General features: G+C 40.6%; 1 protein-coding gene and 1 non-coding gene across 2 annotated transcripts in view; both read left to right on the plus strand.

Moving 5' to 3' along the window:
- The window catches only part of SPATA18 (spermatogenesis associated 18), a 52584-nt gene extending 31154 nt beyond the window's left edge, over positions 1–21430 (plus strand). Inside the window, exons 9-13 of the mRNA XM_043448452.1 lie at positions 2035–2210; positions 5817–5940; positions 11971–12054; positions 16254–16299; positions 18166–21430. Coding sequence (XP_043304387.1) covers positions 2035–2210; positions 5817–5940; positions 11971–12054; positions 16254–16299; positions 18166–18173 — 438 coding nt within the window. The 3' untranslated portion in view covers positions 18174–21430. The remainder of the gene's footprint in view (positions 1–2034; positions 2211–5816; positions 5941–11970; positions 12055–16253; positions 16300–18165) is intronic.
- On the plus strand, positions 1132–1203 carry TRNAC-ACA. The gene has a single exon. It is a non-coding gene; the product is annotated as a tRNA-Cys (tRNA).
- Positions 21431–22776: the final 1346 nt, after the last annotated feature.

Below are 22776 nucleotides of genomic sequence, written 5' to 3' on the forward strand. Positions count from 1 at the left end.
GGGACCAGGCTTGATCACTCAAGAACTTTTGTGCAGCAGAGTTTTATTAAAGTATGAAAACAGACAGAGAAAGCTTCTGACATAGACATCAGAAGGGGGATGAAGAGTGCCCTCCTCGCTAGTCTTAGCGAGGCCTTATATACTTTTATCAGACCCACTCCCACAACATGCATCTTAAATTGGTTTTTCCAGTTGTCAGGTGGATGTGAGAGTTGGACTATAAAGAAAGCTGAGTACTGAAGAATTGATGCTTTTGAACTGTGGTGTTGGAGAAGACTCTTGAGAGTCCTTTGGACTGCAAAGAGATCCAACCAGTCCATCCTAAAGCAGATCAGTCCTGAATATTCTTTGGAAGGACTAATTCTAAAGCCGAAACTCCAATACTTTGGCCACCTGATGAGAAAAACTGACTCACTTGAAAAGACCCTGATGCTGGGAAAGATTGAGGGCAGAAGGAGAAGGGGACTACAGAGGATGAGATGGTTGGATGGCATCACCGACTTCAATGGACAGGAGTTTGAGCAAGCTCCAGGAGTTGGTGATGGACAGGGAGGCCTGGCATGCTGCAGTCCATGGGGTTGCAAGGAGTCTGACATGACTGAGCGACTGGACTGAACTGAACTGAACCAGACCCACTCCCACATTATACAAGTTTTAAGATAACAAGATTAGTAAGAAGGTTCTTGTTAAGGAGAAACATATCCTTGAGCAAGATACATTGTTATATTGACTAAGACAAAGCAATGTAGAAAAAAATGTTTGTCCTTTTCTCCTCCTTGAGAGCCTTGGACCCCTTGCTCCTCCTCGGGAGCCCCAGACTTCGTATCAACCTGCTTAGGGATTGACTCTCTCACTTCTATGAACATAATGGAAGAGCAGGAGTGAGCAGCATCCAATGTACTCTATAGAACCAGTCATTATTGGCTATTTCTTTCTTAGACATTTTATGGGGAAACTATATTTAGCTTTGTAGTTCTATTCTTCAGACAGGTCCTTAAGGTTGGAAGACAGGATATCATAGTGCTTAAGAGCAATGATTTTGGGAAAGATAGTTATGGATTTGCATCCTGGCTCTGCCACTTACTAGCTGTGTGACCTTGCACATTTACTTAACTTTTCTGTACTTAGACTTCCCTGGTGGCTCAGATGGTAAAGCGTCTGCCTACAATGCAGGAGACCCGGGTTCAATCCCTGGGTTGGGAAGACCTCCTGGAGAAGGAAATGGCAACCCACTCCAGTATTCTTGTCTAGAAAATCCCACGGACGGAGGAGCCTGTTAGGCTACAGTCCATGGTGTTGCAGAGTCGGACATGACTGAGCGACTTCACTTTCACTTTCTGTACTTAGATTTTCTAATCCTTAAGTGGGAGCAACAATGGTCATGACCCCACAGAGTTTGTGAGAGGATTAAATGAAAGGAAGCAGGTAATTTTCTTAGCAAAAAAAAAAAAAAACTCTCAATAAGAGCAAGATTATAATTGTTGGGCTTCCCATGTGGCTCAGTGGCAACTCTGCCTGCCAATGCAGGAGTTGTGGGTTCTGTCCCTGGGTTAGGAAGTTCCCCTGGAGAAGGAAATGGGAACCCACTCCAGTATTCTTGCCTGAAAAAATCCCATGGCAGGCTACAGTCCATGGGTCTCAAAGAGTCAGACACGACTAAGTGACTGAGCCTGAGTGATTATAATTGGTATTATTATAGATTATGAACAAGGCAGAGTTTTGTGCTGGCAATCATATAACTTGCCCAGAATAGAAAAATAGTAGGAAATAATAAATAAAAGCTATTAAGAGTCTTTACTTTAGTTTTTTGGGAAGACTTCCTTGGCCTTTAGTATGTCATTTGTTCTCTGTCATCTTTCCTCCTCCTCTGTTAGGGAGTCTTCCTCCTTTCAGCACACACACTTCTTTTCTAGTTTACCTTATTTTCACTCCTGTGCCCTTTTCCCACCTCCCACCAGTCATAACGTCCTTAGGGGTTGTCAGTGTATCTTTCGCAGGTTGGTAACAAGATGATGCCATCTTTTTGTTTTTCAGGATGTGATCCGAGCCATGAATGTCAATCCCAAGATTTCATTCCCTCCTGAAGTTGACTTTTGCCTCCTCAGTAACTTCATCCAGGAGATATGTTGCATTGCCTTTGCAATGCAGACTTTAGAACCACCCCTAGATATTGCATTTGGGGCCGATGGAGAAATTTTTAATGATTGCAGGTAAGAGACATAGAAGCAGAAGCTAAGGGATTCTTTATAAACAAATGATATTGTCTTTATTTCCTGGGAACAATTTAGGGAAAAGAACTCTGGGTGGGGAAATCAGCAGACATTACCTGATTTCCAAGCCCTGCCATGTACTCTGTACTATAGTGGGTGGGGCCTCTCCTGGGGTCATTTTCCTTCTTGGTCAAATGTGATTCAGAGGGGGCCTTCTGTTTCCCATTGAGTGTATTGGTTTTGGGGAGAACTAAGGAGCACCTGGACTCTGGAACACTTTAAAAGAAAAGTGCTATATAAATACAAACGTGTATTACTTTTTATTTTCTAAAAATTTTTATTGAGGTATAATTGACATTTAATGTCATATGAGTTTCATGTCTACAACATGATTCTATATTTTTATATATTGTGAAATGATCACCATGAAAAGTCTACTTAACATCTGTTACCATACATAGTTAAAAAAATTTGTTTCTTGCAATGAGAACTTTTAAGATCTATTCTCTAAGCAACTTTCAAATTTGCAGTACAGTATTATTAACTATATTGTTAACAATTATACCTCTGTGTGACTTATTCTGTAACTGAAAGTGTGTCTCTTTTGACCTCTCTAACCTGTTTTGCATGCCCCCTACCTCTGACAGCCACTGGTCTGTTCTTTGTACCTGTGAGCTTGGTTTTTGTTTGTTTTAGATTCCGCTATAAGTAAGATTGTATGATATTTGTCTTTCTCTGTCTGACTTATTTCATAATGCCTTCTAGGTCCATCCATGTTGTCTCAATTGGCAAGATTTCATTCTCTTTTTATAGCTAAATAGTATACCATTGTATATATATACTACAACTTCTTTAACCATTAATTCATCATTGAACACTTAAGTGTCTATCTTGGCTATTGTAAATAATGCTGCAGTGAACATGGGCGTGCATATATCTTTTCAAGTTAGAGCTTAGTTTTCTTTGGATAAATACCTAGAAGTGGAATTCCTGGATCATACGGTAATTCTGCTTTTAATTTTTTGAGAAACCTCCGTATAGTTTTTCATAATGGCTATACCAATTTACATTCCCATCAATAGGGCACAAGGGTTCCTTTTTCTCCACATCCTTTCCAGCACTTCTCATCTTTTTGATAACAACTCTTCTAACAGGTGTGAAGTGATAGCTCATTGTGATTTTGATTTCTCTGTGATTAATGGTGTTGAACATCTTTCCATATATCTGTTGGCCATCTGTATATCTTCCTCAGAAAAATGTCCACTCAGATCCTTTGCCTAACTGCTGAGGAGTATTCACCCATTTTGGTCTGTGGAATCTGCTCATTTCACAGACTTCTGGCAGGCCTGCTGCTTGTATACATACCTGCTGTAACATGCTGTCTCTTGGGGCATTGTGGCCTGTACTCCTGGGTGGCTGTGAGCTCAAACTGGAGTTCCTAATAATGACTGAATTTATTTGGTTCTACCCTAGGGTTTTACAGAACAAGACTAAACCTTTTTTTATTTGTTTGTTTTTATTCTTACCCTGATAGCCTTTCACACATTTGAAATCAATTACTCATCCTTCTCCAGCCTCATGGTTTTAGATTTTTTTCATTTGAAGGGATTTTTGAGACCTCACATTTAGACTGGTTTTCTTGGTTTGTGCTCCATGTTTGTCTGAGTATTCCTTTAAACAAAAAGTGTCCACACTTACATATATACATGGAATATTGCTCAGTCATAAAAAGGAACACATTTGAGTCAGTTCTAAAGAGGTGGATAACTCTAGAGCCTGTTATACAGTGAAGTAAGTCAGAAAGAGAAAAGCAAATACCATACACTCATGCATATATATGGGATCTAGAAAGATGGCACTGATGAACCTATTTGCAAGGCAGCAATGGAGATGCAGACATAAAGAACAGACTTAGGGACAAGAGCGGAGGAGGAAGGAGAGGATAAGATGAATGGAGAGGGTGGCATGGACGCATGTACACTACCATATGTAAAATAGAGCCAGTGGAAATCAGGCTCACACTGAGGTTCTGTAACAACCTAGAGGGGTGGGAAAGGGTGGGAGGTAGGAGGGAGACTCAAGAGGGAGGGGACATATGTACACCCATGGCTAATTCATGTTGATGTATGGCAGAAATCAAACCAATATAGTAAAGCAATTATCTTTCAATTAAAAGTAAATAAAAATTTTTAAAAGTGTCCACATTGAATGTAAACCCCAAGTTTGAACTGACCAGACTAGAGGGGCTAACACCATTTTTATTCTCTATTAAGTCTTCTAATTTATAGTAGCTTTTCTTTTCTTTTTTTTCCAGCCATAGAACACTGTTGGCTCATTTTGAGTTCAACTAAACCATTTTTTTTTTTTTCACTTTTACTGTGATTGAGCCAATCATCTGTGCAGTTACATGCTTTTTATTTATTAAAAATTTATTTACTTTTAATTGGAGGACAATTGCTTTACAATATTGTGTTGGTTTCTGCCATACATAAGTGTGAATCAGTCATAGGTATACATATGTCCCCTCTCTCCTGAACCCAGTTACATGCATTTAAGACTCAACTGCAGGACCTCATGTGTGTCCACATTATGTTGTTATCTTAGTAGATTTAGCTTATTATAGTTCCAACCTCTTGAACTGTTTTTTTTTTGTTGTTGTTGTTTGATACAGTCATCTGTTTCTTTTTCCCTACCCACTCCCCACCTTTGAACATTTTTCCTGTATTTCATGGGAGTCATTGATGAACATATTGACTTACCCCAGGATTGAGAGAGAGAGAGAGTGAGCCCTGGGCACCTTCTTTCTCATTGACCCATTTTGGATATGGGTCATCCTACCCATTTTGGATATGATTATTGAACCAGTGTCTAATCTACCTCCTTAATCATCCACCTGTATTTCTCTTATTTTGTCCACAAAGATAACATAATAAATCTTGTAGGTGGCTTATGGGACTTCAGATGCTCTCCATCTCTAGCATTTCCCTGAATTACAATTCTTGTAATCCTGAGAAGGAACAAGATTAGTCTGACATGACTTGAGTTTTTGTTGTTGTTGTTGTTATTGTTAATTTTTAAAATTGAAATACAGTTGATTTGCAATGCTGTGTTAGGGCTGCTCCGTTGTACAATGGATAGCACACTGGACTTCCACGATGTTGTGTTAATTTCTGCCGTGCAGCACAGTGATTCAGTTATACATATATATGCATTTTAAAAAAATATTCTTTTCCAGATGGTTTATCATAGGGTATTGAATATAGTTCACTGTGCTATACAGTAGGACATTGTTGTTTATCCATCTACATATACTAGTTTGCATCTGCTAACAGCAACCTCCCACTCCACCCCTCCCCTAACCTCCTCCCTCTTGGCTGTTCTCTATGACATGACTTATTCTTAGTGAGCTCATGTTGGGTCCTTGTTATAACTGGTTCCTATTCTAGGAGCCCACAACTATCTCTTTAATAATAGAATCAGGATCCATATTTGTCGAGGTTTGAACAGAATAAAAGATGAAAATTTTACACTGATGACCCTTCCCTCCCAGTTAGGCTACATAACTGCTTAACCTCTCTTGCTTGTTCTTTTATGTGTTCATAATAGGTACCGTCGAAGCTATGACTCCGATTTCACGGCTCCCTTGGTCTTCTATCACGTGTGGCCTGCTCTCATGGAGAATGACTGTGTCATCATGAAGGGAGAAGCTGTCACCAAGAGAGGGGCTTTTGTACGGTGGCCTTGTGTAGTGACAGTTCATCCCAAGTGTTTGATTCACAAGTTCGAGAACATTTATAAACCCAAAGATTGTATAAAAGAAGTTCACAAGGGTTGTTTGATAAGATTTCATACAAAGGAGAGGAATGGGACTGGTTGTGAAAGAACGGATTCTTTTCTTTGATTCATGAGTCTTCAGAATTTCCTGGCAGTCATTTCTTTGTCTATTGCTTTATTTGTAAGATGGAGGTGGTTTAGTTGCTAAGTCGTGTCTGACTCTTTACCACCCCGTGGACTGTAGCCCACCAGGCTCCTCTGGGATATCCCAGGCAAGAATACTGGAGTGGTTGCCATTTCTTCCTCCAGGGGATCTTCCCGACCCAGGGATTGAACCCACATCTCCTGCCTTGGCGGACCAATCTATACCACTGAGCCACCTGGGAAGCCTCTTTATAAGATAGAACTGGTCCTATTTGCCTTTTTCATCTTATAAAAACTATGCTATTATACTATGCTATTATAAGGGCAAAGCCTTTGAGCTCACTTTGTTGGAGGCTTTTTATATTTCTAAGCATTTAAAAGTGATTGATTAACTTTCAGAACACAGTTGGTCAAATATTTATTGACAGTTCTCTGTTTGGAAATATGTCCTGTTTGGAATGTGTCCTGTTTTTCTCTCCTTGGTATGATGTGTAAGGAGGGGAGGGATGGAGAAAAAGAGGGCAGAGGAGGTGGGGAGAGAGTAGTCAATCAGTTTCCTATATACACGAGCTGTAGAATGCTTTGAACATGTCAAATAATTGGACAGCCTTCAAAGTGGAATCTTAGGTATGCAAGTGTGTGAACATGTGTGTGTTAAGGTGGGGATTGGGTGTTGGAACTGGTTGCTGTGAATGCTTGGATATTCTGCACATTTCCCATGATGGAGTTTTACCCTGTCCTTCCTAGAAGGAGGTGAGTGAATTCTGGAGAGAGGCTCCTGGGTCCAGAGCAAAGCCACCATCTGGGTGGTCTCAGTTCCTGCCCTCTTTGACTTGGAGAAGACAGGAAGTGTTTCATGGCAGCTTTTCACATGCAGAGTGTGAGAAGCAGAGTAGTATATTTTAAAAGAACTTAAGAAAAGGATTTTTGCAGCTTAAACATCTCACTAGAGCAAATAGCATCTCAGTGAAATCTGTGCAATGAAAGCTGAGGCTGTAGAAATTGGTTATGTTGACTTGAGAAGCACACATGCTCACATGAAGTGAGCTCATAAAATGTGCTTCTTGCCCTTAAAACAATCACCCTCTGTTAAGAAACTCTTAATGTAGACTGTCTGCAGTATAGTTTGTAAGGGGAGGAGAGGAAATAGCCACTATTTCTATGTTCTACATCAAATAGCAATTGCCTTTTAACTTCCTTTGTCTCTCTCCTTAAGTGCACCATCAGTATTTACCCAAGTTGAAACTCCCAAACTTAAAGAAAATACCCTAAAATCAAAAGCAGAAAAGGAAAGGGTTGGATGAAAGGATCTGATAAGAAGACTTTGATTAGTAAAATCTCATAATAGGAAATAGTTTTCTTTTTTGAGCCTTGATTTAGTTAGAGAGTAGAAAGTCCACAGTGGTGATTCACTCATGCACTCATTCATTAATTCATTTTATTTGGTAGTTATTTACAACCCTAGCACTCTGTTTAGGTGCTTGGGATCCAGCAATGAACAAAACGGCCACAAATTCCTGCCCATATGGAGCTTACATTCTCCAACAGTTGAAAACTTCAACGTAATTTCTAACAGCTTCTGCATCAAAACAAAGTTCTGTTGCAGGAAGGGAGACCCCTTTCAGGGCCTGACACTGGGCTCTTGTCTAACACTCGGAAATGAATTGTCCGAGGAGACACATGTGCTGACAAAGCAAGAGATTTTATTGGGAAAGGGCACCTGGGTGGAGAGCAGGAGGGTGAGGGAACCCAGGAGAACTGCTCTCCCAGTTGGGTTTTATGGTGATGGGATTAGTTTCCAGGTTGTCCTTAGCCGATCATTCTGACTCAGAGTCCTTCCTGGTGGTGCACGCCTTGTTCAGCCAAGATGGATGCCAGAGAGAAGGATTCCGGGAGGTGGTCGGACAGGTGGTGTCTCCTTTTGACCTTTCCCAAACTTCCATTTGGTGGTGGCTTATTAGTTCCATGTTCCTTACCAGGACCTCCTGTCATAAAACAACTCATGCAAATGGTTACTGTGGTGCCTGGCCAGGGTGGGTGGTTTCAGTCAGTGTGCTTCCCCTAACAACTCTCCCCTGAGAGACTTCATACTCACGATACTTCTTGGGAATTGGGGCGGAGGTCTCTTTCTTCTGTAACTTCTTCCTGCTGTGCATGGGCTTAGGCCTGCCTAGCAGAGCAGAAGTCTCTCTCTACCTGATCTAAGTCAAGGTACTTTTTGCCTAAAACCAGCATTTACCCTTGTAATAACAGCAGTTTAGCTTGAAACTGTTGGCTCCTCTCAGAGATGAAACAGACAGGGGCCAAACAGAAGACCTGAGAGGATGGTCATCACTGGTCTCCAGAAACAGGAGGCAACATTTGGGGTGAGGGCTGCAGGGTTTGTGGCAAATTTTTTTTTTTTTTTTTTTTTTGATTGGTTGGTGGTGAGGCAACAGAGTTATGCTCCAGGAATCTTGTGTTTCTGAAGTTACCATCCTCCATCTGGGTCAGGGCTCCAGTTCTGTAGAAGAACTCAGACATTGTTATGCATATTTCTTTGAGTAGGAACTAGGACCCTGTCTGGAGGCTGTACCAACCTTTGATTGTTTCTCCCCTGTTTCTGTATCCCCTCCCCCTTCCCTGATTAGCAATTGTTTGAATCCACCCTTTGGAACTCAGGAAAGGTCAAGGAGGCTGAATGAAGCCTATATCCTACAGACAAGAAATGGAGAACACAGAACGGATCTGTACTCCAGAGCCCCACAGAGTTCTGCTCAGTTTTAATTTAGGTAACTGGGCAACTATGATTGTGATAACTTTCTGTCAAAATGGGGCATAGGACTGCCTCAGCTTGGAGAATAGACACTGAATTGGAAGTATTCTTGAGTTCCAAGTTCTAAATCTGAGTCTTTTATGATTAAAATCTCAATCCCTTGGTCTGCCATTTTGGTGTAACAGACCCAATTAGAAGTAGTTGGAGGAGTGATAACTGGACTTTTAATAGACAAAATAAATCTCATTTCTTTTTAGAAGAATAGGCCTGAAACCCAGTCTGGACCTGGCACTTCAGGGAGACTTGTAGCCAGGTGGCCAGTTGCCTAGTTTCATAAAAAGTAAGGTTGCAGTTACTAGCTTCCAGCATTGTTTTGAGAATGGTGGCATCCAAGCCTGACACAACTCAGAAAATTCAAGTGTTTAGCAATACAAGGTCTAATCTGAAATTACACCCATAGCATCACCTGGTTATTTCTCAGGATGTCTGAACCATAGCTACTCTATTTTGACTTTTAATTGTATAATTTTTCTTAATATCCAAAGCAGATTTCACCATTAATGACATCAGTGTTTCTCTAGGTATGAGAAGATGCAAGAATTGGGACTCATAAAATCTTCTTCTGAAAAGATCTAACTATCTGAAGGCCTGTTATGCCAGTTTTTCCCAGAGCACAGAGTGCCTCATTCCTGATTTTCACCCTGAACTCCTTTCAGGGGAGTTGAAGGTCTGCAGTTGCAGTGGCCATGATTTAATCTTTGTAGATGTAGGTGGCAAGTGTCAGTTTTCAGTTGGCAGAGCCACTTTTTGTTCATAAACTTGACCATGATTCTGAGGGGGACACTTAATGACCATTTTATCTCATGGTGCTGAGAATGTCCATTCTCAGGTTTGGCAAAGATTTTGTTGACAGGCCACTCAATGTGCTGTTACTGGACTAGGCCATAAAACAGTATCCAGAATTCTCTGGACCACCTGTCTTACTAGCCTCTTGGTCCAGGAAAACATTCCCTGTTGTTGCCTCTTCGCATAGCTAGAGTTACACTGTTACCATCATCGATCTCATAGGGAACTATATATTATTCTATCAGAGGCCTCAGTCACACATTTGGCAGTGTAAGAAACAGAAATGTTGTAAAATAGGTGAAATACAAATAACATAGCCAGCAGTATTAGTAAAGTCACAAGTAAGACTTAAGTTAAGAGCTTCCATTAGATGTAGCCCAGTATATCCCAGGTCGTCTGACTTAGTCTACTCTGTATGAATCTTTATCTTCCAGGGAAATTATATATTGCACTGTCTATAAGACACATAGCCCAGTTTTCTAGTGTTACTAGACTGATTATCCTTAGTATGATTTAGTTGTTTCTAATGTAGAGGAGACTTTAAACCTAAATTACCATAGCCTGGTAATCTATATAAATCAATCCCATAATTGTGGGAGATTTTTTTCCTCCTTTGCTGAAACTTTGCTTGTTGCTCTGATTGAGCTTGAGTAATAGAAGAAAGCTCAAATTTATGGCCAGAGTCAGAGGAGGCATTATTAATTGGCCCAGTGAGGGGATCCCATCTAGTAATATCACAGTGACCTGAATATGACTATAATTTTTTTTTAAAGTAAATTTTCTCAGGGCCAACCAGTTAGAGCCTTGTAGTAGAGAAATTTACCAAGGCAACCCAGAACTAGACACAGGTAATTGGCCACAAACGCAACAATTGGATTGATTTCTAAAACTAGCATAGGATCAGGCCTATGATAGAAAAGCATTTGATTTATATGCAAAGGTCTAAGAAGTCAAGAAAACTTTATAAATGATCATACAAATCAGGTCCAGCATCTTGGGCAAACTGTCTACCTCTGATGTCATCATCTTCTCATCCTGGTGTGGTGTAGTTTCTCCTCTGTTTGAGCATCATTTTAAGGTGTGAACTGGAGCCCTGACCCAGGTGGAGGATGGTAACTTCAGAGTAAACACAAGATTCCTGGAGCATAACTCTGTTGCCTCACCACCAACCAGTCAAAAAAAAAAAAAAAAAAAAATTGCCACAAACCCTGCAGCCCTCACCCCAAATGTTGCCTCCTGTTTCTGGAGACCAGTGATGACCATCCTCTCAGGTCTTCTGTTTGGCCCCTGTCTATTTCATCTCTGAGAGGAGCCAACAGTTTCAAACTAAACTGCTGTTATTACAAGGGCAAATGCTGGTTTTAGGCAAAAAGTACCTTGACTTAGATCAGGTAGAGAGAGACTTCTGCTCTGCTAGGCAGGCCTAAGCCCATGCATAGCAGAAAAAAGTTACAGAAGAAAGAGACCTCCGCCCCAATTCCCAAGAAGTATCGTGAGTATGAAGTCTCTCAGGGGAGAGTTGTTAGGGGAAGCACACTGATTGAAACCACCCACCCTGGCCAGGCACCACAGTAACCATTTGCATGAGTTGTTTTATGACAGGAGGTCCTGGTAAGGAACATGGAACTAATAAGCCACCACCAAATGGAAGAGTTTGGGAAAGGTCAAAAGGAGACACCACCTGTCCGACCACCTCCCGAATCCTTCTCTCTGGCATCCATCTTGGCTGAACAAGGCATGCACCACCAGGAAGGACTCTGAGTCAGAATGATCAGCTAAGGACAACCTGGAAACTAATCCCATCACCATAAAACCCAACTGGGAGAGCAGTTCTCCTGGGTTCCCTCACCCTCCTGCTCTCCACCCGGGTGCCCTTCCCAATAAAATCTCTTGCTTTGTCAGCACATGTGTCTCCTCGGACAATTCATTTCCGAGTGTTAGACAAGAGCCCAGTGTCAGGCCCTGAAAGGGGTCTCCCTTCCTGCAACAGTTCCATTAGCCCCAAGAATTTGAATATCCCAAAGTTCATTGTAAGGAGATTTCATTGAGAAATATCCTAGAATTATTGTCAAGTATTGGGCAGCTATAAGAAATTAGTGTCCCTCATGCTGATGACCAGTAACAGGCAAGTGTAAGCATGTCAGAAAATTTCTTGTTCATTCTATGGGATATAAGTATTGTTTTAAGCCACATGGGCTCTTACAAACCATTGACTATTTTTCTCTTTCTTTTTTTTTTCAGTGGAATTCAGTGCGACCTGTAAGTCGATGTCGAAGCAGGAGTTTAAGCCCCATCTGCCCTCGTACCCGTATTGGTTTAGGCATGGTACGTATCTGTCTCATTGTTTTTACACAAAATCATCTTATGTATTTTTTCATCCACAGTTACCTATAAAAGAGGTGATGGTAAGTCTGGAGGTAGAAAGAGAACCTGCTGAAGTCAGCTTAGATTGATTTCTATCTGACCTTGGGCTAAGGAATTTATCATTCTAGAAAGAAGGAAATAGAGGTAGTTTTTTTTTCTTTATTAGTTATTTCATTGCTTTATTATTATCTTTAAATGAAAATAGGTTATTAGCTATCAATTAGTTTTCTGAACAGAGAATGGGACATCTTAGTCAACTGATCTCTGCACACAGCAGTCCCTGGTTCCTCTAGAAGTTCTTGTATGAACTTGGAGAAGTTGCTCAAATGATCTGTATTTCAGTACTGTATAAAGGGCATTTCAGGTATTGATTTTCCTCCAAATTTCAAAGTAGGAAGAATTAAGATTAGTCTCTGTATATTTGTTCTTAGGATTACTAAGAAGTCTGTCAAAGAAAAAAAAAAAAAGCAAAAACACCTCCGAAGACTGTGGCAATAATACCCCTAAAACCTGACATTATTATGAATCACCACTGTTCATTCATTCAATCATAATATTTAGTTAATGCCTTTCGAATACATGTCTGGACCAAGACATGTGGATACCAGATTGGCTAACAATTTGCTTTTCCTTCAAATAAAAATTCCTTAAATATTTGTTCAACCTAGTTTTGAGGAGAATGGTGAAGAAGGAGGATTGCATTTGTCAAGGCTCCATTTCTCTGAAATTATCTCTAGTGATGCAACTCTAGCCCTACACTTCTAAACCCCTCTCAGCAAAACATTATGTTTAATAAAGTTTCCGTTAAACGCTTCTCCTGTACTGCGTTGATGCTAGACTAGGGGAGAGGGGCAACACACAAATGATTAAACATGTTCTCTTTCCTGAATGGGTTTCAATACAGGAAGATCAGTATGGGAGGATCAGTATGATTTAAACAAAGAAACTGAATGTGGTATATGATCGAGTCCATAAAAGAGGCACCATGTACTAAAGCCATCAGAGGAGGCAGTCATTCCCTCTGGATTTGGTTCATGGGGGAGGTGGTATGTGATCTTACAGAGTTTTTATGGGTTGGGGAAGACTAACCATAGGAACAAAATGGCCTGAGAATGCAAAGGCGTGTGTCAGACATGGTTCTTTTGCTCTTGCAGATTTTAATATAACTTAATTATCCTTATTGCCAAAGAAGTATTCACCATAGGTAAAAGCAAAAGGATTGTGCATTAATGGGCTAATAAAGAGACATCTTACGAGTTTTATACTGGGAGAATAAAAATTCTCCTCATCCTAAGAGAGTGTTATATCAGAAGCAAGAGCAGTATTAGCCACTTGTCCTTAGCCATGACACGTTTTAACTCTGGACACTCACTGGAGATTTATCAACGGGCAGCGTCCCTCTGTGATAAGTACCTATACATGTTTGAGCCCCTCCTCTTTCTTTTCTCCCTGGGTAAACAAACTCTGGACGGAGGTTCGTGACATTGTACAGGAGACACGGATCAAGACCATCCCAAGAAAAAAAAATGCCAAACAGCAAAATGACTGTCTGAGGAGGCCTTACAAATAGCTGTGAAAAGAAGAGAAATGAAAAGCAAAGGAGAAAAGGAAAGATATTCCCATCTGAATGCAGAGTTCCAAAGAATAGCAAGGAGAGATAAGAAAGCCTTCCTCAGTGATCAGTGCAAAGAAATAGAGAATGGAATAGAACAATAGAATGGGAAAGACTAGAGATCTCTTCAAGAAAATTAGAGATACCAAGGGAACATTTCATGCAAAGATGGGCTCAATAAAGGACAGAAATGGTATGGACCTAACAGAAGCAGAAGATATTAAGAAGAGGTGGCAAGAATACACAGAAGAACTGTACAAAAAAGGTCTTCATGACCCAGATAATCATGAAGGTGTGATCACTCACTCACCTAGGGCCAGACATCCTGGAATGTGAAGTCAGGTAGGCCTTAGGAAGCATCACTACGAACAAAGCTAGTGTAGGCGATGGAATTCCAGTTGAGCTAGTTCAAATTCTAAAACATGATGCTGTGAAAGTGTTGCACTCAATATGCCAGTAAATTTGGAAGACGCAGCAGTGGCCACAGGGACTGGAAAAGGTCAGTTTTCATTCCAATCCCAAAGAAAGGTAATGCCAAAGAATGCTCAAACTACTGCACAATTGCACTCATCTCACACGCTAGTAAAGTAATGCTCAAAATTCTCCAAGCCAGGCTTCAGCAATATGTGAACTGTGAACTTCCAGATGTTCAAGCTGGTTTTAGAAAAGGCGGAGGAACCAGAGATCAAATTGCCAACATCTGCTGGATCATCGAAAAAGCAAGAGAGTTTCAGAAAAACTGTGTGGATCACAATAAACTGGAAAATTGTGAAAGAGATGGGAATACCAGACCACCTGACCTGCCTCTTGAGAAACCTGTAGGCAGGTCAGGAAGCAACAGTTAGCACCGGACATGGAACAGCAGACTGGTTCCAAGTAGGAAAAGTATGTCAAGGCTGTATATTGTCACCCTGCTTATTTAACTTATATGCAGAGTACTCATGAGAAACACTGGGCTGGAGGAAGCACAAGCTGGAATCAAGATTGCCGGGAGAAATAACAATAACCTCAGCTGTGCAGATGACACCACCCTTATGGCAGAAAGTGAAGAAGAACTCAAGAACCTCTTGATGAAAGTGAAAGAGGAGAGTGAAAAAGTTAGCTTAAAACTCAACACTCAAAAAACTAAGATCATGGCGTGCGGTCCCATCACTTCATGGCAAATAGATGGGGAAACAGTGGAAACAGTGACAGACTTTATTTTGGGGGCTCCAAAATCACCGCAGAGGGTGATTGCAGCCATGAAATTAAAAGACGCTTACTCCTTGGAAGGACAGTTATGACCAAACCTAGATAGCATATTAAAAAGCAGAGACATTACTTTGCCAACAAAGGTCCGTCTAGTCAAGGCTATGGTTTTTCCAGTGGTCATGTATGGATGTGAGAGTTGGACTATAAAGAAAGCTGAGCACCCAAGAATTGATGCTTTTGAACTGTGGTGTTGGAGAAGACTCTTGAGAGTCCCTTGGACTGCAGGGAGATCTGACCAGTCCATCCTAAAGGAGATTAGTCCTGGGTGTTCTTGGGGGGTCTGATGTTGAAGCTGAAACTCCAATACTTTGGCCATCTGATGTGAAGAACTGACTCATTTGAAAAGACCCTGATGCTGGGAAAGATTGAGGGCAGGAGGAGAAGGGGACAGCAGAGAATGAGATGGTTGGATGGCATCACCAACAAAATGCACATGGGTTTGGGTAGACTCTAGGAGTTGGTGATGGACAGGGAGGCCTGGTGTGCTGCAGTTCATGGGGTCACAAAGAGTCGGACACAACTGAACGACTAAATTGGACTGAACTGAAACAAACTTAAAACTCATGATAAGAATAAAATGCATTCTCAAAGGTGAAACTATTGCCAAAATTCTGTCCCTATCCACCATCATCTCTTTAGAAGACTGGTGCAAATATTTTTGGTTAATCTGGTTGACTTGTTCGAGACTTCATAGGCAGAAAAGCCTCCATCTTTGCTAGTGTCTATTTAAAGTGAAGGCTCAGAGTAAGAATGATGCCTTCAGTCAATTATTTCTGAGCCATGTCAGGCTTATAGGTAACCGGGATAGGTGGTTTTTGCTCAGTGAAAGCAAAGATGAGATTTGACATGTGGGTCTTTTCTGGCTTCCCAGGGACTCCCTTTAATAGGCAGCATTTTGGGCACATGAGATAATTCATATAAAGAATGTTCCAGAGAGTATTTGATAATTTTGGTCTTAATTAATCTTCATAATTATAATAATATCTTCTGGAAGTCATGGAATTCAGTATGGCCAGTGAGCATCCAATCTCAAAAAATGTTTAGCAACTGTTAACAACCACCAACACAAAAGCCAACAAAACCCAGGCCACTGAATAATTTAAGCTAAATTGAGTATATATGCACTTTGGGAAGTATAATAGGAATCATAGGGCAAAAACTTCAGGGCAAAGCCGCCATAGCTGTAAACTGCTTCAGAACAATTGTTTAGCTGGATTTAGGGGAAAAAACATCCAAAGGATTCATTGTTTGAGCTTCATCTACTTGGTAATTTGCATTACACTTTTATATTTTCCAGATATCTCGAAGCCGGAGCCCTTCTCCGATAAGATGTGGATTGCCAAGTAAGTGGGATTGTCTAGGTGGAGCAAGATTTCTGTTTTTTAATGCTTCTCTTAGTACTTAGCATGGAGCAGCAATATGAATGTTTTGCTTCCTGGAGAATGGCAGGCTACAGTCCATAGCGTCCATAGGGTCACAAAGAGTTGGACACGACTGAGCGACTAACACGTTCGCTTTTTTTTTTATTTTATTATAAACTGCTTTGTTTTATTTCTCATTTATACTACAGCTAGAAAATTAGATTGATTTCTTTTATTTATTTATTTATTTAAAAAAATTTTTTTAAATTTTTTATTAGTTGGAGGCTAATTACTTCACAACATTGCAGTGGGTTTTGTCATACATTGATATGAATCAGCCATAGAGTTACACGTATTCCCCATCCCGATCCCCCCTCCACCTCCCTCTCTACCCGATTCCTCTGGTCTTCCCAGTGCACCAGGCCCGAGCACTTGTCTCATGCATCCCACCTGGGCTGGTGATCTGTTTCACCATAGATAATATACATGCTGTTCTTTTGAAACATCCCACCCTCACCTTCTCCCACAGAGTTCAAAAGTCTGTTCTGTACTTCTGTGTCTCTTTTTCTGTTTTGCATATAGGGTTATCGTTACCATCTTTCTAAATTCCATATATATGTTAGTATGCTGTATGTGTTTTATCTTTCTGGCTTACTTCACTCTGTATAATGGGCTCCAGTTTCATCCATCTCATTAGGACTGATTCAAATGAATTCTTTTTAACGGCTGAGTAATATTCCATGGTGTATATGTACCACAGCTTCCTTATCCATTCATCTGCTGATGGGCATCTAGGTTGCTTCCATGTCCTGGCTATTATAAACAGTGCTGCGATGAACATTGGGGTGCACGTGTCTCTTTCAGATCTGGTTTCCTCAGTGTGTATGCCCAGAAGTGGGATTGCTGGGTCATATGGCAGTTCTATTTCCAGTTTTTAAAGAAATCTCCACACTGTTTTCCATAGCGGCTGTACTAGTTTGCATTCCCACCAACAGTGTAAGAGGGTTCCCTTTTCTCCACACCCTCTCCAGCATTTATTGCTTGTAGACTTTTGGATAGCAGCCATCCTGACTGGCGTGTAATGGTACCTCATTGTGGTTTTGATTTGCATTTCTCTGATAATGAGTGATGTTGAGCATCTTTTCATGTGTTTGTTAGCCATCTGTATGTCTTCTTTGGAGAAATGTCTATTTAGTTCTTTGGCCCATTTTTTGATTGGGTCATTTATTTTTCTGGAATTGAGCTGCAGGAGTTGCTTGTATATTTTTGAGATTAATCCTTTGTCTGTTTCTTCATTTGCTATTATTTTCTCCCAATCTGAGGGCTGTCTTTTCACCTTACTTATAGTTTCCTTTGTAGTGCAAAAGCTTTTAAGTTTCATTAGGTCCCATTTGTTTAGTTTTGCTTTTATTTCCACTATTCTGGGAGGTGGGTCATAGAGGATCTTGCTGTGATTTATGTCGGAGAGTGTTTTGCCTATGTTCTCCTCTAGGAGTTTTATAGTTTCTGGTCTTACATTTAGATCTTTAATCCATTTTGAGTTTATTTTTGTGTATGGTGTTAGAAAGTGTTCTAGTTTCATTCTTTTACAAGTGGTTGACCAGTTTTCCCAGCACCACTTGTTAAAGAGGTTGTCTTTTTTCCATTGTATATCCTTGCCTCCTTTGTCAAAAATAAGGTGTCCATAGGTTCGTGGATTTATCTCTGGGCGTTCGCTTTCAAACTTGGATTAACCACCAAGTTTGAAAGCTAAAACCGTGTTTTGAAACCACCGTGTTTTGTTTAGGTCTTCTCAAAAGAAAGTCTAATAAATCAACTATAATAATGAGCCCTTTGTTTTCTCCCTAGGGTTTTAAAACCACCAGCTGTGTTCCTCTGCCCAGGACACCTACAATGGCCAGCTTACCCAGCGCTTCCACCTTCCTGCTGTGTTGCCTCAGACCTCACCTAAGCTAATGTGACAAGGCAATTCTGTGTATCACTTCACACAGAGAGTTAAATGTTTTGGCTTAGCGCATTTGTAACTGCAGATATATTGCATTTTATTTTATTTTTATAGATACAGATTCCCTTAATTTGATAAAAACTATTGCCTAGGTGTTTAGGATCATATTCATTTGAAGCAAAGTCCATTATACAGGTTCAGGATTCTCAACCTGAAACACGAGGCTCTTTTATAACAGCTAAAGTGGAAAACTTTTACTGTGCTATGTCCAAAAGACAAGAAAAGTCATTTCAATTTGCAGACTGATCATAAATATTATAATTGCTGGTTTTAGATTTAGCTGGAAAACAATCTGGGCTGTTTTTATTTTCTTTGGGGACTTGGAAGACAGCCCCAGTCTCAAGTTGGGGAACTTATAGCATAACAGGGACTTCAGGCTACATGTACATGATGATGATTTAGGAAAATATAGTTCATTGGTTGGCTTCTCTTTTCCTACTTTGGAGTGCCTGGTTTGGTTTAGTTGAGCACTGTTGGTTGAAGCTACTTACTTGAGAGAGTTCTCTTGCTTCATAAATGTGGAGTGGTGATTTGGGTAGAAGTTAACTTGGAGACTATATGTTAGTTACCTTGTGTTTATCTCCTGGGAATGTTTCTGAATGAACTTTTAATGTACATGTTAAATATAAAAGCTACATCCTGACATTTTTTACCTATTCTACTTAGTTGGTTATAAACTCAGATCTCCTAAGAACTCCATCTGACACCGATGGTGGGAGTGTAAACTGGTGCAGTCACTATGGAGAACAGTATGGCGGTTCCTTAAGAAAGTAAAAATAGAGCTACCGATACAACCCAGCAATGCAATCTTAGGCATATATCCAGAGAAAAAAGTGAATTCGAAGGGATACATGCATCCCAATGTTCATAGCAGCACTATGTACAACAGCCAAGACATGGAAGCAACCTAAGTATACATCAACAGATGAATGGATAAAGAAGATTGGTACATATATTGGAATACTACTCAACCATTAAAAGAATGAACGAATGCCATCTGTAGCAACATGGATGGGCCTGGAGATTACCATGCTAAGTGAAGTAAGTCAGACAGAGAAAGATAAATGTTGTATGATATTGCTTACACATGGAACCTAAAAAAATGATACAGATGAACTTATTTACAAAACAGAAACAGACTCACCAGACTTACAGAACAAATTTATGTTTACTCTGGGAGAAGGCTGAGGAGGGGGAGGGATAGATTAGGAGTTTGGGATTGACTTGCACACACTGCTGTATTTAAAATGAAATGCGTTTCCATGAAAAAAAAAAAAAAGGGACACGCCTGGAATGCAGAAGAGTTCTCACTGAATAGCTGATTAATAAATGACATTTAGCTATGCTAAACAATTAAAAAATAAAATAGCACTATTGTTTTTGATTTTTGCTTTGTGAAAAATTCAATTTAGAAAAATGTACTAAAGAAGAAAAATTTTTTTTAAATCTTAAAAAGCAAAAAAGAACTCCATCTGACTGAGACTCTGAAACTCAAGGCTAAAAGCTAAGGGAACCATTTGTAGATTTTAAACAGAATGTCTGTCCCTTGATTTCTCCACTGTGAAGTACTGTTGAAAAAGTTCAAGCTCTTGATGGAATGATAAGTAATGTTGTTTTTGCTTTTTTTTTTGGTCCATTTTAATGCCATCTTTAAACGCAAGTTTCGCAAATGACCACTTTTGCCATGTGCCTTTTAGAGAGAAGCTCTGGATTGGTCGCAGCTCAGTTTGCGTAAGTTCAGCTCCAGAACCAGCAGCTGGGGCTATTTGGGTGAAAATAAATAAAAACAAAATGAAAACCCCCACAGATAACAAAAAGAAAAACTTCTCTAAAGCATCTGTCTTTCGTGCTGGGACACAGGCGAGGGAGAGACCTCTCTAGCCTCCACCCCATAGACTGCAGCCTGCCAGACTTCTCTGTCCATGGATTCTCCAGGCAAGAACACTGGAGTGGGTTGCCATGCCCTCCTCCAGGGGATCTTCCCGACCCAGGGATCAAACCTGGGTCTCCCACGTTGCAGGCAGATTCTTTACAGTCTGAGCCACCAACGTATTCTGAAGTGCAAGCTTCACTGTTCTCCCTCTGTGTCTGTGTAGTCACCGTTTTGAGGCAGGGCCGAGTGCTGAGAGAAGAGCTGTGTCCAGGCAGATCCAGTTTTGACTTGGTCATCAGCTTGCTTGGCGGCCTGAAGCCAGTTCCTGCACCTCTCTGAGCCTCACTTTCACCGAAGAGCGAGGCAGGTGGATGGGATCGGTAGTTATGTCAACCCTCCCAGGCTCAGCGCCTCCTTTCATAACATGTATCCTGGCTATTCTGAAATGAAGTTCAAAATTAGTGTGATTATAGGCATGTATGCTTTTAAACCGTGGATACAGTACTCAAACTGTAATATAAACAGAAATAAAAGGAAATTTTTAATAAAACAGAATGTATTTCAACAAAAAGCCTTGGGTATAATGATCCTAGAAGACGCAGTGAAGTCATCAGACACTTGCCCCTGTATGTAGAATTACCACCTACAAATGTAGATCAGTGTGCATTGTATTGGTGATGTGAGAAACACGGATGCCAGGGGTTTTCTGAAATGGTGAACAACTCTTGGTGAAGTTTTGAATAATAACTTACAGCAGTGCCTTGATTTGCATAGTAAATGCATGCCTGGAAAAGCTGGTGTATATTAAAACCATAAATCAATTACTTTGTGTTATGGGCTAAAAGGTCTTTTCTAAAATCTCACTAAGTAATGAGAATGTCTACATATCAGAATTTCTTTTAGGACTGAAATGTGGGAATGCACCTGGTTGGGAAAAACGTTGTATGTACTCAGTTTATTTGCTCTGTATCCTGTCAGGCCACTTGCCATTTCCCAAGTCTTTGATTTGAACTGTAACTGCACAGGGCCTGGCAGTTAGTCTAGAATAATTTGTGGAAAGGGTCCAAAAACAGAAGGCGGCTGACCTATACTCATTTCATCAAGGCATGCCCCTTAACCTTGGTGACTTTGAAAAATGATAAACTTTTATTGTAACCTGGGTAAATGTTAGTTATTGTATTATCAGTTTAACCTCTAATAATAAAATCAAGAAAAAAATTCTTCTGTACCTCTAAGTTCTTTGCAATGATATGCTTTCCTTGCAGATTCCCTTCATCTACCTCTCTTCTGTGAGGCCTGAACCATGGCTGCAAATTCCGTAAAAAAAATATCAACAGCGCCTCTGCTCTGGGGTTGACTCTGTGATGCTGCAGTTCCCTGCTGTAGCATAATTGCCAGCTTCAGTTTATTCACAATTTATTGTCTTCATATTTGAGACACACTCTCTGAGTAGTTCTGTACTGTTTTTATAGAGTTTTCATGCACATGATTTCAGTTGCTTCCCACAAGAAATCCAGGTGTCAGATCGGTTCAGTTCAGTCTCTCAGTCGTGTCTGTCTCTTTGCGACCCCATGAACAGCAGCACTCCAGGCTTCACCAACTCTTGGAGCTTACTCAAACCCATGTCCATTGAGTCGGTGATGCCATCCAACCATCTCATCCTCTGTCGTCCCCTTCTCCTCCTGCCTTCAATCCCTCCCAGCATCAGGGTCTTTTCAGATGAGTCAGTTCCTTGCATCAGGTGGCCAAAGTATTGGAGTTTCAGCTTCAGCATCAGTCCTTCCAATGAATATTCAGGACTAATTTCCTTTAGGATGGACTGGTTGGATCTCGTTGCAGTCCAAGGGATTCTCAAGAGTCTTCTCCAACACCACAGTTCAAAAGTATCAGTTCTTCGGCACTCAGCTTTCTTTATAGTCCAACTCTCACATCCATACGTGACTACTGGAAAAACCATAGCTTTGACTAGATGGACCTTTGCTCTGCTTTTTAATATGCTGTGTAGGTTGGTCATAGCTTTTCTTCCAAGGAGCAGTGGTCTTTTAATTTCATGGCTGCAGTCACCATCTGCAGTGATTTTGGAGCTCCCCAAAATAAAGTCTGTCACTACTTCCATTGTTTCCACATTTATTTGCCATGAAGTGATGAGACTGGATGCCATGATCTTAGTTTTCTGAAAGTTGAGTTTTAAGCCAACTTTTTCACTCTCCTCTTTCACTTTCATTGAGAGGCTCTTTAGTTCCTCTTCACTTTCTGTCATCTGCATATCTGAGGTTATTGATATTTCTCCCAGCAATCTTGATTCCAGCTTGTGCTTCATCCAGCCCAGCATTTCTCATGATGTACTCTGCATATAAGTTAAATAAGCAGGGTGACAATATACAGCCTTCATGTACTCCTTTCCCGATTTGGAACCAGTCTGTCGTTTCATGTCCAGTTCTAAGTGTTGCTTCTTGACCTGCATACAGATTTCTCAGGAGGCAGGTTGAGTGGTCTGGTATTCCCATCTCTTTAAGAATTTTGCACAGTTTGTTGTGATCCACACAGCGTAAAAAAGATAAGGAAACTGTTCATCGAGTAC

The sequence above is a fragment of the Cervus canadensis genome, chromosome 26 (genome assembly GCF_019320065.1).
Source record: "Cervus canadensis isolate Bull #8, Minnesota chromosome 26, ASM1932006v1, whole genome shotgun sequence".
Classification (NCBI taxonomy): Eukaryota; Metazoa; Chordata; class Mammalia; order Artiodactyla; family Cervidae; genus Cervus; species Cervus canadensis.